The sequence below is a fragment of the Plenodomus lingam genome (assembly GCF_022343315.1).
Source record: "Plenodomus lingam strain CAN1 chromosome Unknown contig_3, whole genome shotgun sequence".
Taxonomy (NCBI): domain Eukaryota; kingdom Fungi; phylum Ascomycota; class Dothideomycetes; order Pleosporales; family Leptosphaeriaceae; genus Plenodomus; species Plenodomus lingam.
Window position 1 is genome coordinate 1,320,823 of NW_027093944.1, and position 15,503 is coordinate 1,336,325.

The 15,503-nt window shown below is 52.0% G+C and overlaps 7 protein-coding genes across 7 annotated transcripts; 3 read left to right on the forward strand and 4 right to left on the reverse strand.

The window, feature by feature from the left end:
* Positions 1-549: 549 nt before the first annotated feature.
* Positions 550-771, reverse strand: IAQ61_007820 (uncharacterized protein; the record flags this gene model as incomplete). Its single annotated transcript, XM_003841982.2, has 1 exon — positions 550-771. The coding sequence occupies one exon, from the start codon at positions 769-771 to the stop codon at positions 550-552; it is 222 nt and encodes a 73-aa protein (XP_003842030.2).
* A 461-nt stretch (positions 772-1,232) lies between these two features.
* IAQ61_007821 (uncharacterized protein) lies at positions 1,233-1,973 on the forward strand (the record flags this gene model as incomplete). Its single annotated transcript, XM_003841981.1, has 3 exons — positions 1,233-1,484; positions 1,538-1,787; positions 1,837-1,973. 3 exons carry the CDS (start codon positions 1,233-1,235, stop codon positions 1,971-1,973), a joined length of 639 nt encoding a protein of 212 aa, XP_003842029.1.
* Positions 1,974-2,798: 825 nt separating this feature from the next.
* IAQ61_007822 (uncharacterized protein) lies at positions 2,799-4,851 on the forward strand (the record flags this gene model as incomplete). Its single annotated transcript, XM_066097749.1, has 3 exons — positions 2,799-3,262; positions 3,312-3,706; positions 3,801-4,851. The coding sequence occupies exons 2-3, from the start codon at positions 3,606-3,608 to the stop codon at positions 4,849-4,851; spliced, it is 1,152 nt and encodes a 383-aa protein (XP_065952246.1). The 5' UTR covers positions 2,799-3,262; positions 3,312-3,605.
* A 705-nt stretch (positions 4,852-5,556) lies between these two features.
* On the forward strand, positions 5,557-7,512 carry IAQ61_007823 (uncharacterized protein; the record flags this gene model as incomplete). Its single annotated transcript, XM_066097750.1, has 4 exons — positions 5,557-5,966; positions 6,041-6,971; positions 7,158-7,293; positions 7,379-7,512. The coding sequence occupies 4 exons, from the start codon at positions 5,557-5,559 to the stop codon at positions 7,510-7,512; spliced, it is 1,611 nt and encodes a 536-aa protein (XP_065952247.1).
* Positions 7,513-8,143: 631 nt separating this feature from the next.
* Positions 8,144-10,177, reverse strand: IAQ61_007824 (uncharacterized protein; the record flags this gene model as incomplete). Its single annotated transcript, XM_066097751.1, has 2 exons — positions 8,144-9,943; positions 10,016-10,177. The coding sequence occupies 2 exons, from the start codon at positions 10,175-10,177 to the stop codon at positions 8,144-8,146; spliced, it is 1,962 nt and encodes a 653-aa protein (XP_065952248.1).
* A 1,093-nt stretch (positions 10,178-11,270) lies between these two features.
* On the reverse strand, positions 11,271-12,330 carry IAQ61_007825 (uncharacterized protein; the record flags this gene model as incomplete). The annotated part of the gene is made up of 4 exons (XM_003841977.2): positions 11,271-11,306; positions 11,357-11,362; positions 11,523-12,229; positions 12,279-12,330. The coding sequence occupies 4 exons, from the start codon at positions 12,328-12,330 to the stop codon at positions 11,271-11,273; spliced, it is 801 nt and encodes a 266-aa protein (XP_003842025.2).
* A 618-nt stretch (positions 12,331-12,948) lies between these two features.
* On the reverse strand, positions 12,949-14,680 carry IAQ61_007826 (uncharacterized protein; the record flags this gene model as incomplete). The annotated part of the gene is made up of 4 exons (XM_003841976.2): positions 12,949-13,071; positions 13,123-14,130; positions 14,184-14,383; positions 14,473-14,680. The coding sequence occupies 4 exons, from the start codon at positions 14,678-14,680 to the stop codon at positions 12,949-12,951; spliced, it is 1,539 nt and encodes a 512-aa protein (XP_003842024.2).
* Positions 14,681-15,503: the final 823 nt, after the last annotated feature.

A 15,503-nucleotide genomic window follows, 5' to 3' on the forward strand; every position in this document is an offset into this window, starting at 1 on the left:
TTGCCCGTGCCACGTTGGAAAGAATGGCAGATGTTTCAAGAGGGTGTGTCTAGCAGTCGTGTGTGTCGATGGCCCAATGGACAATCTAAGCGTTGGCAAAAAATATGACCAGGGTGAAGGGTAGAGGAGAAGGGGGCGAATAAAGGGCGAGGTTGGGGTGAGTTGTAGCACAGGAGCACGGAACACAGAACATCTCAGAAGCAGCCTGCTCTTCAACGAAAGCACACGCCAAGGAGTGGGTGAGGGTTGGCTGTAGCCTGAGCTCGGAGCGATGTTAGTATATGATCTCTGTTACGTTGAAAACCTTGCTTGCTTCCCCCATTGTTGGTGACTGGCGGAGGTCTTGCCTCCTCACCCTGCTTTCCCCACTCTGATCTCGTACTTTGCTGTTGAGAGGGCTAAAGACACATGCGGTGACTTGAGTGAAGCGCCGTCACCATGGCCGTCGTGCATTCTCATCTCCCGTGTGTGTTTGCGTTCGTTAGTTGTGAATGTCAAATGAGCCTTGGCATGGCCGGGCGGCAGAGAAACGAGGACATGTTCATCTAGCTAATCAGACGACAGACTCACTGCTTGACTAGAGTGTACGGTATGCGTCTGTGTGCCCCGCAGCGGGCCCGGGCCCGTGTCGAGGTCCAACTTGTCTTGTCCCACTGCTTCGACTACGCCAGACTCGGCGCGCACAAGAAACTGGCCCAAGTCTGTTGCTGGCCGTTTGCCGCCATGGAAGAGTGAATGCCCAACAGTAGGAGATGGGCTCAACGCTTTCATTGAAGCCGGGCGGTGTTATGTGGCGTGATAGGCTTCCTTTCCTGTTTCGCCAGGTGGTCTGGATCCGTTTGTTTGTTTGTTTGTTTGTTTGTTTGTTTCTTGGTGGTGGTGTTCAGGTCACTTGAATGTAGAAGGCGCGCTCTGACAACAACTACGCTATAGGAAAGTACGATAGTTGGGTAATTACCTCCTGCCCTTGTTCTTCAGCTCTATAAACACTCTGACCCCTCGACCGTCCTCTCTACCATCTGTCTCTCTCCTTTCTGCCCACACCCTCGTTCATTGTCCTATCCGTCAATCATTTCATTCGCCTATCCTACTTTGTTCTCACCTCGTGCCCTACAATTACTATTCGTACGACCGCATCACCTCACCTTGGTTCCTAGGCTCATAATACACACAATACCTCCGCTTCATTCACCTACTAGCCATTGCTATTCCTCTTCCTCCGGCACGGCGACATGAAGATATTCACTGCTCTCCTTGCTCTTGCAGTGGCTGCGGCGGTTGCTGCTCCCACGCACGAGATCATGAGCCGCAATCTTGTTGCCGACGATGCCCCCCACCAGGACGACCCCAACTTCATCAGCGCTGTCATGCGCGCCCACTGGTACTGGCGTCGTCTTCACTGCGCTCAGGATCTGGTCTGGGACACGGCGCTCGCTGACGCTGCCCGCAAAGACATCGAGGAGTGCACTCATGAGCCTGGCCATGTAAGCGCATCCATCTCACCAAGGAGTGCCGGCAAGACTAACACGTGCAACAGAAACGCCCTGGCAGCAACCTCTCGTCCGTGACGCCTCCACCTCCCGACTACGAGGCCTGGATCGAGTTCGCCCGTACCGCTTCTCACGGCTGGCACGAGGAGGAGACCAAGTATCCCTACGGCAACCCTCACTTCGAAGCTGCCTGGGGCCACTTTTCGCAGATGGTCTGGCGCAACTCCACCAGCATTGGCTGTGCTCTCGGACACTGCAACGGTCAAGAGACGGACTGGCCTGGTCGTTTCTACTGCTGTAAGTAGTGGCTGCCATTATTGAGTCCCTTGTGTACTAACAGTGGTAGACTACTCCTTCTATGGCAATAACGTCGCTCCGGGACAGTTTGAGGAACAAGTCTGGGGCCCTGTCTGCAGTGATCCATCCGTCAACGAGGTTTCCGAGCGTGAGAACGTCGACTTTGACTGGGCAGTGTCGAGGTGAGCGACTACGGCGAGCCATCAACAGCATGGATGATAGAGAGGGGTGGGTTTCACGGATGTCTTGAACTCGGATCCACTTCTCCGCCCAACCAGACATGATGACGTATGACTTGATGGATACACTACGAATCTAACGGTGTCATGAGTCCTTTTTCGTTGTATAAACGTGCCTATCTGACTTGTTCTTGTGTCCGCATGTCAAAGGCATTAGCAATTTTGGTTGCCATGATTGGCGCACGGATAGCTATTGATGTCTCTGGTGGGCTGGATACGGTGACCATGCTGGGCTAAGCTTGGCTGTGAGGGAGGGGAATCAAAAGGACAAGGACAAAAATTGCAACCTCGTTCCATCATGTATGCGTGCTGCGACATGTGAGTTGTTTGTGAAGTTGGCGAATGACATAAGCAGACATGACAAGCCATGACAAGCCATGACATAAGCAAGGCACTTGCCGTCCGTTTGGCGGTCTTGGAGTTGAGTTATGGCCGTGGCCAGACAGGGAGGAGACGAGGAGGAGCGAGTACAGCAAGTGTGCACTGTAGAGTACTCTAGCTGTCTGCGTTTTTTTTTGATATGGCTATGTGGCGACTGCGTGATGGCTAGGTATAGAGTAGAGTATGGAGGTGCAATGGCCAACAACACTGCCAGTCCTTCGGCGCCGATGAACAGACCAGACGGCCGAAAACCGTGATTCCCCCCCACGGATGCGGGAGAAATGGGTGGTGGATACTCGACTGGGGATGGAAAAGAAAAATCCGATTGTCATGACTCGTCCGGTAATCGCCTCACGCTGATCCTCGTTCGCATTGCATGTCCACCTCTAGAGTATTCCCTCGCCGCAGAGAAGACAGAAGACGAAAAGAGAGACGAAGAGGAATAGAGTAGGAGTAACTAGTCACTACCCCAAGTGTGTCTCTCCCTTCCTGCCTCTCGCCACCCATCTGCAAAGCATGCGCTCTCCGCGTCACTGTTCTAGCCCTGTTCCGACGTCGTCTGCTTTTCCTCCGTTGCAGTCTCCCATCGATCGCGCATCCAAGCGGTTCCAGCTTGGAAACCCCTGCCGCAACGCAACGGGCGGGCCAGTTGTATTGCATCACCGACGCCCGCCACCCCACATGTCTGCTCAATGGCCGGTATCTGTCTCTCTCACACGGCTACAATGCTCACACGGCATACAATACGGTGTGCATGGTACAAGTGGTGACCTTGGATCGCATGTGAGCACATCAGACCCGGACTGCACGAGACACAAAGGAGGGCAGACGACTTCCAACTCCGGTGTCGCATGGGTAGGTCGCATGCGCTACTCTACCAGTACATGCTTACTTGCTACTACAGTACCTACTATCCTGCTGCCTGTTACCGGCTGCCTGCTGCGTACTACAGCAAATCTTGGATGTTTTTGCGTAAAAAGCCTTCCTTGCCTGGCATGGTGGCCGAAGGTTCCCGCTTTCCTCCAGAGTCTAGACGCATCTCACCACCTGGTCCCTCACTACCCGTTCCCGGTACGTTTCTCATCACTGGCGCTTGCTTGGAGTTCTCCTATATCTTGACGAACAAAAACATTCATCTTCCACCATCGCCTCCTACACGAAAAACCCACCATTACGCCGGCCAAAGGTGACGACAGGCATGTTGGAAATGCAACAAGGTGTACTTGCGCGTGGAGAGGCTGCCGATGCTGCTGCTGGGGGGCCCGTGTCCCTCTCTGCCGAGATCAACATGGCGACGCGGTAGGTGTGACGATGACTCGCTGCACAACTCTTCCCCCTTTTCCAAATTCCCATCTTCATCTCCCATGCCAATCTGACTTTGGGCATACCACAGATCGCTCCACACCGCCCTCAACCGCCTCATTACAAGCCGCCTGCCGCTCGCACTCCCTCCACACGCTCACGACGCCTCGCTCTACACGACCGGCCTCGTCCACTTTGCCCACATCTTCCTCACCTTTGAGTCATTATGGGCCGATCTACTACGAGATCATGTCGCATCCATGCCCCAAGCCGCCTCCTGGCCCACCAACGATGAGGGCGGCACCACATCCCCGCCCTTCTCTCCCCTCCTCTCCTATCTCCTTGTAAACCCGTACGACTCTCCCTCGCTCTTCACTTCCACACTCGGTGCACCAACCCCACCTTCCCCACAAATTGCTGCCTTCTTGCAATCACTGCGCCCACACGGTCTTTTACGCTCATCACGGCTCAAACGAGATCTGGAGCATCTGCTCGACCTGCACCCCACCGACCTGGAAGTCTTACTGGCCAAATATCCCGGAATTAAGGTCGCGGAATTTTGTACACATATTCGTAAGAGCGTCAACCAGAAGCCCTGGACGCTGGTGAGCTATGCATGGTGTTTCTACATGGCTGTCTTCTCTGGCGGACGCTGGATAAGAGGTACCTTGCTGCGCGCTCCGGACGACTACTGGCCGACTCGCCATGACGATATGAGCTTAGCCGATCGGGGATTATCCTTCTGGCACTTTCCCGGCGACCTCGATGGCGAGGATATCAAAGCCGAATTCAAGGCACGGCTGGCAGATGCGGAAGCCCTCTTCTCGCCAGATGAACGAATCGACATCATCGAAGAGGCCAAGGACGTCTTCAGGTTTTGTGCGACGCTGGTCGACGAGCTCGATGCCATGGTCGCCGCACAATCTCCGGATACCGAAGCAACGTCAGCAGGGCAAGTAGAGGAGCACCTTGAAACAGAAAAATCTGCGCTTCTGGCCCTCGCGCTTGCGCAAGGTGTGTCGGAGAAATCTGTGACCAAGTCAAAAGACCTACTCACAAGCTTTGTCCAAAGGCCAGAGGTCACGGGGACGCTGGCTGCCGTGGCGTGTCTGGCCTGTGTTGCGTTTTTCAAGTTTCTCTAAGGCATACATGCGCCGACCAAACGTGCATCATGCCATTTGCATCCTTTCTTTTTCCATTGTATATCGTCGTTATTGCCCTAATTCTTCCATTTGCACACTGTATGGCGACACAGAGAGATACCCCTAGATTCCTAGCTTTTACTCGGCAGCATATTCAATCTTCAATTTTTTTTTTCGGCTCCACTCGAATTCTCCCGTCACTGAATCAGTCTTTACCTGAATTGTATGCAGGGATGCCCGCCTGGCCCAGACAGGAAATCGCTAATGTGGGGGTAGCTCGGCTGGGAGAGCGGGGAATTATTACACCCGCATTTCCAACGTCACCATCGGGACATGCATTCTAATACCTTGATCGTCAGGAACGCTTGGTTCATGGCCGTGGTTATGTGCCAGTGTAGTGCGAGCAAGTTGGATTTTTTTTATCCCTTTACTTTTGAACATGACCTGTGCTATAATTTAGCACAATGAACATGTCAAAAACCATTACCTTGCCATGTATTTCTCCGCAACACCACGATAATACCCCATCCATCCGCATTTATCCTATATCCGGTAAACTCATTGGTGGAAGTTTGAACTCCACGCATGATTCGTCCACAGATACTACCTGCAAAGTGGAACAGAATGGATTGCACGACTTAATATGAATATCCATGTATCTATTGCCATGCGCCTTCCAAGATATCTCATTGATTTATTGGCGCCATGAAGCTTTTTCCCCGTCTCTACTTGGCCAGTACATTGCTAATCCCCTCGGTGACAGCCACTTTGCCAATCGTTCACTCAAAAGCTGGTATCATCCATGGTCGTCACCTCCCGGAATTCAATCAGGATGTCTTCCTCGGTATCAAATATGCACCTAAGCCAGTGCGATTTGCTCCAGCGGAATTGATCAGGGATGCGCCAGACAGGATTGTCAATGCGACGCAATTTGGTCTCGATTGCAAGGGCTACGGCTCAGATACAGATCGCCTCGTTGCAGCCAACTGGACGAGGATGGGCGAAGACTGTCTCCATCTTAATATCGTTAAACCTGTGACCAATGAAACGAATCTCCCTATTTTGCTCTGGATATATGGCGGTGGATGGCAACAGGGCGCGACGAGTGATCCACGGTAGGTACCCTATACTCATTCTCCCACTCACCAGAATCCCCAATTTACGGTACTATTCAAGCTAACGGATCCAGCTACAACATGTCCTACCTCGTCCAACAATCCACCCTCAACCGCAAACCCATCATTGGCGTCTCAATCAATTACCGCATGGCCGCTTTTGGCTTCATCTCCTCTACCGCCATCAACGCCGCCGGCGCCCAAAACCTCGGGCTCCGTGACCAACGTCTCGCCTTGCAATGGGTGCAGCGCCACATTGCTTCCTTTGGCGGAGATCCCGCCAAAGTAACCGTCTGGGGCGAATCTGCAGGAGCCTATTCAGTCGGCGATCACATCAACGCTTTCGACGGCGCAAACGACGGACTCTTTCGCGCTGCCATTTTGGAGAGCGGAGGCGCAGTTGGCCCACCGTTAAACGGCACGGATTGGTACGAGAAAATGTACAACAACCTCACTGCGAGTGTGGGCTGTGACGTTGCAAACAATACACTGCAATGCCTTCGCGACGTTGCATATGAAGAAATCGCACCGCATGGTAATCAAGGCCTCGAATGGTTCCACGTCCTCGACGGCTCGTTGATCCCCCGTCCAGCCCAGATGTCGCTGCACCAAGGCAGGTTTGCAAAACTCCCAATCATCCTCGGCACAAACACGGATGAAGGCTTCGGTGTCACGGGCGTAGATACAGACGATCAAGCTCTCACACAGCTCCAGGCTTCCAAGCGCTGGAATGTGAATGAAACCGTGGCCCGTCGTCTGCTGGCTCTGTACCCGAATGACCCGGCCCAGGGCTTGCCGTATGGCTGGGGGAATCGAACGTGGCCGGAGAATGGGCTGCAGTGGAAGCGGTATCAGAGTATAGCGACGGACTTGACAATGTTTGCGCCGAGGAGGTTGCTTGCGGAGAAGATGAGTGGGTATGTGGACGAGGTGTATAGTTATCGGTGGGATGCGCCAAAGTACAATAATACGCCTGCTAGTATTGGGGTGAATCATTTTTCAGAGGTATGTTTGTGGAGATGATGGGGTTGGGTGGGATGAAAAGCCCGTTTCTCCTTTCTCTTTCTCTTTCTCTTTCTCTTTCTCTTTCTCTTTCTCTTTCTCTTTCTCTTTCTCTTTCTCTTTCTCTTCTTCTTCTTCTTCATCTTCTATTCAATGTTCAAGTCCAGAAACTAACAATCCAAACCCCAGATCCCCTTTGTCTTCGGCAACCCCACACAAACCATCACCCCCCTCGGCACAAACCCAGCCAACCTCGCCCTCTCAAACCTAGTCATGCGCATGTGGACATCCTTTGCATACAATCTCGATCCAAACCTACATGGACGTACGTTTTCCCCCCACAGTCCCTCTTGCGCTCCCTCTTCCCAGTCTTTGCAAACGTTATAGCATGCTAACAGCTGGGAGTAAAGTCAAGGGGATACCGCACTGGCCCCAATACGGCAAAAATGTAACGAATTTTGTGTTTCGTACGGATAGGAGTTATGTTGAGCCGGATGATGATAGGCTCGAGGGCGTGGCGTATATTAATACGCTGGTCAGATGATGGAGATGATGGAGGTGAGGGGTATGTGGCGCTGAGACGGAGCGGCGGGTGAGGTCTGGGTAGAAGGGATAGCCATGAGAGTTCGAATGCTCAGCTATATTGTACTTCCAGTGAGAGTGTGTATCTGCGACGACATGGTTAGCTGTTATTCATTTTAATCCGGAGTTGATGGATCACGGGGTATGAGAAGCTGAAGTTGCATGTCAGGGCTTGCAAAGACAGATGAGATGGAAGATGATGCCGAAAATGGAGGAGAAGGAGACAAGCATGATGGACAAGATGAGCTGAGATGATGAGAAGGACATGTATTAAGGCTTTGTCTCATGGGGCCACCATGCCATGTCGAATGAAATGCAAAAACAAACATCTATAGACTCGATGCCTCAAGGGCAGACGACACGAGGGGTATACGGCGCCGTTCCAGTATGCAGAACGCCCGTGTAAGAAAAATCAAAACCAAGAAACCCAATTATAAGATCAAGACCAACCATAAACCAAGACAAGAAAACAAGAAAGGAAAGAAAAACCACAAACACCAAGATGAGGAAAAAAAAAGAAAAAAAAAGAGAAACCACAACACCAAGATAAGACGACCAGAGAGGAAAGAAAAACCACAAATCAGCCCCGTCCTTCAAGCATAGAAGGATCCATCGGCCTTCCCCTCTGGGACACAGCTCCCATGCTCAGGGCTAAAAGGGTTGAAGCCCTCTGCCTCAACTACCGCCTTCTTCCTGCCAAACACACCCTTGGCCTTGCGCTTGACCCGTCCCCAAACTCCCAACTCCTTCTTCAACTGCTTCTTGAAGGTCCGTCGGTCAGCCTTGATGTCGGCCAACCGAATCTTCTCCTCTGCCTCGAAGGCCACGGCAGTATTCTGCATGTCAGCAATCATAGTCTGACGCACAGTCGGGCAGGACATGACCGAGTCATGCTCCCTCATCAGAGATAGAATCTCTGGGATCTGGTGAATCGCCATACCGGCGCCGACGCTACGATCGTACAACATCTTCTCCAGATATGTCCTGCCGAACCGCGGCTGTCCTGGGAGAGGGACAAGGGTTGCGCGAACAACCCGAAGGACACCAAAGTCGGTGATGGTGCCCGCCTGGTACTGCTTGAGCAAGTTGCAAAGCAACTGGCCGCGCTCGAGAAGCCGGGACTCAGCGTACGTCCATGAGCGGTTGTAGTCGGTCAGCTCCGGTGGCAGGAGCTTGTCCTTCTCACTCAAGGCGTATGCTTGGTGGAATCGACCGAGTTCTGCTGCGGCGTTCCCAAAGTAGAACCCACGGTAGTGGGTCTGCTTGTAGACGGCGGCTTCGACGAGGAGCTGGAGGTACTGGTGCAGGTTGTCGTCGCGCCTAGGTTGGCCGGGAAGGTCGATAGACCCGGTCCGCATGGCACGCTGTGGCATCCGGAAGTACTTGTTGTCCGCATTCCGACGTGCTTGCACACGAGGAGCAACGTCCGGATGGGTGTAGTGGATGGTGCGGTCCATTTCCTCTTGTGAGACACCAAGGTCTCGGAGCAGCAGGAACTGGTCCATGTCGAAAATGCCCTCTTCTACGAGGGGCTCGAGGTAGATGTCGAAGTCCTCGGGATCCAGGAGCTGGGCATCGTCGGCGGGGAAGAGCTGCTCAACAAGGAACTCGTAATCGTCGATACTAATCTCTCGACTATTGAGCTTTCGTTGGAATAGCCGGAAATAGTTGTACCGGGCAATCCATGTGTGCTCAAAGAAGCCCAAGTCATTGGCACGAAGGTGGTAGTCGCCGAAACCAATGACTATATCGGCATTCAGGGGCTTGAGTCCGCTATCCCGGTCACAGAAGTGGTTGTTGAGGCGCTCCAGCTTGTCGTAGGCATCCTGACACCCATAGAATACCGCACCATATGTTATGGACATGATTCGCTCACGGCGCTCCAGCATGGCCATGGCATCACTGGCAGTTTGAGGTTGTCGCCGAACCTCTGTGCTGCGTGGTGCTGGTTCAGGGCGGGGGAGGGAAGGGCCAGCACCCGCGGTGTGCGTCTCCTTGGCCTTAGCAGCCTCTTTGGCGGTAATGTTCTTGAGCTTGAGGCCCAAGTGCTTCTTCAAACCTTTGCCATCCTCGGCCTTGGTCTGGAGAGTCGCATGACGTGCTGCGAGTATCTCTTCAGCCTTTGCGTATGCGGCCATGATCGCGTCGTGATGATTGGATTCTTGGGCAGGCGCGGCGGACACGATATCATCGTGAGGGCCAGTGGTCGCGTGGATGGGGGCCTCGCAGAGACTCTCAGTAGTCGGGCTCACCTCAGGTGAAGTGGCAGCGGGCTCCAAGTCGGTGCGGGCATTCTTGTTGGCTAAGCCTGGGGAGGACGAGCCAGCAGTCGACGGTGGTGTGGATGCGGTCTCCGGAGAAGATGGGCGCGATCGCTGTGTGGCAGAAGTTAGCTTGGTTAACACGAGACTGTAAGCTTAGTGACTGACCTGCGACTCTGATAGTTGACTGGATGGTGTATCAACCGAGACCTGACTTGTAGAGTTGTCATGGTCGCGGCCGGAGAATATCTTGCGGAAGCCGGCAGCGATGCGACCACCAGAGGAGTTGCGCTTGTGGTGAACCGGTTCAGCTGGAACCATGATGGTAGTGTCATTGCTGGCTTGGACAGTGGTCCCGTTGGACATGTGTTGGGCGGAACGCCTGGCGAAGAGTGTGGTGAGCGGCATGGTGAAAGATGCAGGAATCATGTGCTGCATTGTGTGTGATGGTGATGTTGAGGTGTTGAGTGTTGTTGTCGAAGTGTCGGGATGAGAGGTCGAGGTGTCAAATGGAGAGTTCGAAGTGTCAGGTGGAGAGTGAGACGTGACAGGTAGAGATGTGGGAGTGTTGGATGGAGATGTCCAAGTGTTGTGTGAGAATGGTCCAAGTGGAGATGGAGGATTCGAAGTGGAAGAGAAGAAGGTGATGTGTTGGGTGAAGATATGTAATCGTGTGTTTGGAATTTCGATGTATGAAAGTGTTTGAGGAGTCCAAAGATGAGAAGGAAAGGTTTGTGACAGGAGAGAGGCAGTTTATATAGACAAGGGTCCGGGTACAGAAACAAAACAGCAGGGCAATGTTTGGGTGGCGGCGCGGTCTGCAAGTGAAGGTGACAATATAGGAAGGCACGCATGCAAACGAGGCTTTCAGCCTTTGCAACATCGCATCCGTTGGCTAGGGAGCGGCTGGTCCGTGACTGGGATATCTGTATACAACAACGATTTTGTATGCAAATCCAATGTGATTTAGCTGTGACTGCCGCATTGAGTGCCTGTGTTGGCCGGGCAGAGTGGGTTGTGCTGTGATGCCAAGACCTGCGATGTTTTTGACATGGTCATGGAAGCTGACCACATCTGAGAAACGACGGCGCCTTTGAGATCATGTAAATACGGCATGGCAGAGCAAGAGCGGTTAACCAAGCAGCAGAGAATTGTCGCATACCCGTTATCACATAGGGTAGCCATCTCCAGATGATGAGTTAGTCGTGTACTTCGCACCAGAGTGAGATCGTTTGACATCAGTGATATCATAAGAGACAAGAAAGAGAGTAGACATTAGATGCATGAACTCGAGAAACGAGGTGGTGTGGATTGGATTGTATTCGCCTCGATTGTTTTGACTCGCAAACATGACTTGACATGTTGTCGAAAAGATGATAACGGAAGAAAATGCTGTTCCCTTGTACCCATAACTCCAACGCTTGCTAATAATTGAGACATTGAGATGAGAATGAAAGAATTACCTGTGGACATGTCGAACAGGTTTTGAACAGGTCTAGACGAGTCAAACGATGTTCAACGCACGTGACTATTGCCAACACGCACATGACTCTGGTCAACCAAACTTTCTGATCACCATGAACAGCAGTGCCGCCACCACACCATATATGCATGTGTCGACCCAGTCAAATGAACGGTCTGGGCTGCGTTGGATGACCTGTCGCCTCTGAAGAGGTAGTTGTGTGGTTCTGGTAGGTCTCGGCTGAGGTACTGCGGGTGCTGCCGTAGAGTTCGAGGCTTGCGCAGGCATTGCTGATGCTGATGTTGGTGCTACTGCTATTGATGACGCTGCGGCCGAGGCAGTTTCGGCAGATGGCTGCACCGCCTTGCCCTCCCCATTGCCTCCATTTGATTCATGTTGTTCTTTCTTCTTGTCCAGCTCATCGCGGTATGCCAGGCGAAGCTCCTCAGGCACCTCTTCTTCCTTGCGTGTGCCCTCCTTCGCTTCAAGCTCCGCCACGAGCGCCTCACGCTCCTTCATGATATCCGCATTACTCTTCCCGCAACCGGCACATGTCCACGACCCGCTATCCTTGGCCATACGCCCACGTGCCACTTTGCTGCATTCGATGCCTCCCAATTGGCCCTTGGCGTCTGTGTCCATGAAGCTCCTTATCGCGACCAGTGCTGTCCTGACGCCCCAAGCGGGCTGCCATGTCTCCTCATGGTGTCCAGAAATACTGAGGCAGATCTCACGATTGACTTCAAAGCGGCCAGTTGGCGTCAGGAAACGAAAGGATGGGGGTCGGAGGGGGTACTGGGGCGGTAGGATGATGCGGCCGTGGTAGATGCCACCAGCATATGCCGAGGGCTCGGGCGGGCCACGGATGGTGAAGTGCCATTCGAACAGATTCTCCTCCAGTGGTTCTGCATGGTAGTCTGCCGAGGCTGTGACGGAGAGCTCAGAAGCTTCTTTTACTGCGATTGTCAGTGGTGATGTCGTGTCACATGCTATGACATCGCTTACGTATGCGCTTGATGGTTGGGTTCTTGGTGTTGAATTGCCCGCGTGTGGACATGATGACGGGTGGTGACGTTGAGGGGACGTAAAGGGTAATCTCAAGACAAAAACTTGCGGGTTGAGTACATGGATAGGAGTAGGTCGAAGGAAAGAGTAACAGTAGCAGCAGTCTGCCAGCACACCGCTGAGCTGAAACGTTGAGGTTGACGTAGATGTTCCGCGATTGCGCCTAGTAGGAAACAGCCGCGGCCCATTAGACGCAAGCGGGGGCCCGCTTTTCAGTTCAGCCCTAACAGTAAGTCCTAACCCCTAATTACCGCATGCTACCCCCCAATCACTCCTTTCGAGGTAGATTAATACTGGAACTGCTATCTACATGTTGTGCCTCAACTAAAATATACCTAACAAGGTTTTCGTCGCATCGAGGTGACAAGCCATCTCAATTCACAGACACATGCTTAAGATAGCGCACTCTAGGGTCATGTGACCTACAGCCACAACCCATGTTAGATGGGCTATCTATCACCTACATAGGCAATACTTGTGGCATCGCACATGTGACACTTCAATCAATTCACTTCGTTGTAGAAAATGAAAACTGTTATTTGTAAGAATCATCTCCCCCACGCCTGCACCGTTGATTGCCATTCTACTGAACCGCTTACGGTACATGTCCTCAGCCGTTACCTCGCTCCGTCGCTGTGACCCACAACTCGTTCTGTAGGAAAATCCCAAAGTAATTCTGCGAGGTCCACGGCGTCTCTGGTTTCGAGATCGTCCATTCAAAATGGCGCATAAACTATTGCTGTCATTAGCATGGGAACACTCATCACATCAACGCATGATTTACCTCGAACAGAACTTTCGTAGTCTCCATCCAAGCCACAGGCTTCCCTAAACACTGGTACTTGCCATACCCAAAGATCATATCTGTCGTACGCCTCATGGCGAGAAGGCGATCCTTGTCGCTTTCCTCGTCGAGTAACCACCGCTCTGGGCGAAAGAACTCTGCGTCTTCACCGAACATGTCCTTGTCATGTTGGACACTCCAGACACTGTAGCTGATGTTTGTTCCTTCTGGGAAAAAGTATTCCTGGCCGTCTATTGTGAACTTATCGCCGCCCTTGGGTACCTTTTTTGGAACTACATCCGTCACAGGTGGATGGATGCGCAGCCCTTCCCGAACCACGGCCTGCAAATAGGGCAGAATTTTCAATCTCGAGTCCGAGATGACCCCTGACTTGCTGTCGACGCCGTTGGAGGCAATTTCGGCGTCAACCTCCTCTTGGAGTCTACGATATACCTGCGGATGAGTGACGATGTACAGCAAAGTGCATCGTAGTGTAGTCGCGGTAGTATCAGATCCTGCTACGATCTGCAAAAGTGATTCCGAAAGCAATTCATCTTTGCTCAGACCATGACGCATAAATGAGGCCAGCATGTCGGATCGTCCTTCGAGTGGCTTTCTAAGCCTACTATCGATAACATTTCGTGCAATGTACATCATGCGTCCCACACCCGTCTTGTCAGTCTCCGATGGTGCAAGGAGGTGAGCGATCAACGGCCATTGAAGGTATGGGACAAGACCAAAGGCTCCGAAGATGGTAATCATCGTTAGACCTACCTTGGTGGACTTGATGATGTCATGCAAGTCTGCATCTGCCTCTAGATCTCCAAATGGCTCCCCGAATCCGACACTGCTAATCACGTCCAAGGTGAAGTATTGGATTTTGCGGCCAATATCCACAGGGCGTGACTGCGCTGCAGTCGATGTGTATTTGGTTCGGATGAGATTGAGTAATTCAAGTACGCGATTGTCAATGTCGGATTCCAAGGCTAGATTTTCCTTGCCAGAATACTATATATCATCATTTAGGATTGAGACACCCATTGAGACGGCTCATCACTTACGCCTGATGCCATTTGTTGACGGCGTTTAGTGTGCTCCTCCTCGTCAATTTGGCTAAAGATGTTGTCTCGTCCAGGCCTCATGCGAGCAGCGGTATTGTACCACGCACTTCGGGTATATGGCGATCGTACTGAATTCATATGCGCAAGCAACTCGTGCGAAGATGTAAGGAGATCATTTGGTCCAACGCGAGCGATGCGGCCTGCGGAGCCATCGTCAGTAGGGTTGTCACGTCCGCTCCAAATCGGACGCAAGCGCACGACTTCTCGGTATCTAGATTAAATCACTCACCATACTTCTTGCTGACTTCATGGTACTCGAGATGATTGTGTCTGCTGAGTGTAGTAAGGGTATGCCACGCTTCTGACCAGCCTGTACTGAAGGGACCGGGGAAATTTTGCAATCGTCGATATTTACGATACTTGTTTCCCACGAAAATGAAAAGAGCAAGAAATGACAAGAAGTACCGAGCATCGTAAATTTGAACAGCCAAGGTCATCTTGGGCGATTGGGCAAGCTACACTGCCTTTGTAGACCGTGGCGGGTCGCGCTCGAGCTGCACTTATACCTCGACGAATAACCAGGACGCATGTCTATGAGCCTATTCCACCTTGAAGATTGCGCTTTTCACACCGATGTAGAAACCCTTGGTGCTCTCTATTGCTATCAGGTCTTAGCAGCATCTGCTCACTGCCTGCGGGGTTGGCACATTGTCATTGGTTCCGCAGTTACACAACAGATGCAAGATGCAGATGCGACGCTGACGGTAGGCGTCAAGATATCGTTCAATTTGCATTTTTCCAGTGATTCGAACTAGGATCGTAATGATCAGCTGTGCGGCGATCTATGCAGCGAATGAGGTATTCTGCATGCTACCGGTACCGTTTTCAAATCAAGCTACTCAACATGCGCATCGGTAAATGGCGTCGGATATACTCCACTCCACAGGCAGTCATGCGGTTCGATAGTCTTCCCCACACGTAAGGATCGCACATCTAAATGATTCCCATATTCTTGATTTCATTGGACACTACAGACTTCAATAAACAAGACATCTTGTCAGTCCTCTGGATGAAGACTCGAAAATATCAAGCATAACAAGTTCTGCCATTGCCTGGGAACATCAAGTGACAAACAGAGCAGGCGGCAAGTGCTAGAAAGCAACGGTCAATTGCCAAATATTGCTGAGGAGAAGCGGTCGGAGAGAGGGCTCCTTCCGAGCCGTACCGGCACATGTTCAGGCTGGCTGGATATAGAAATCCACGAAGCATTCTCAAACTGCACTACGGTAAAAAATTGTTTACTATAGAATGGTACGCTAG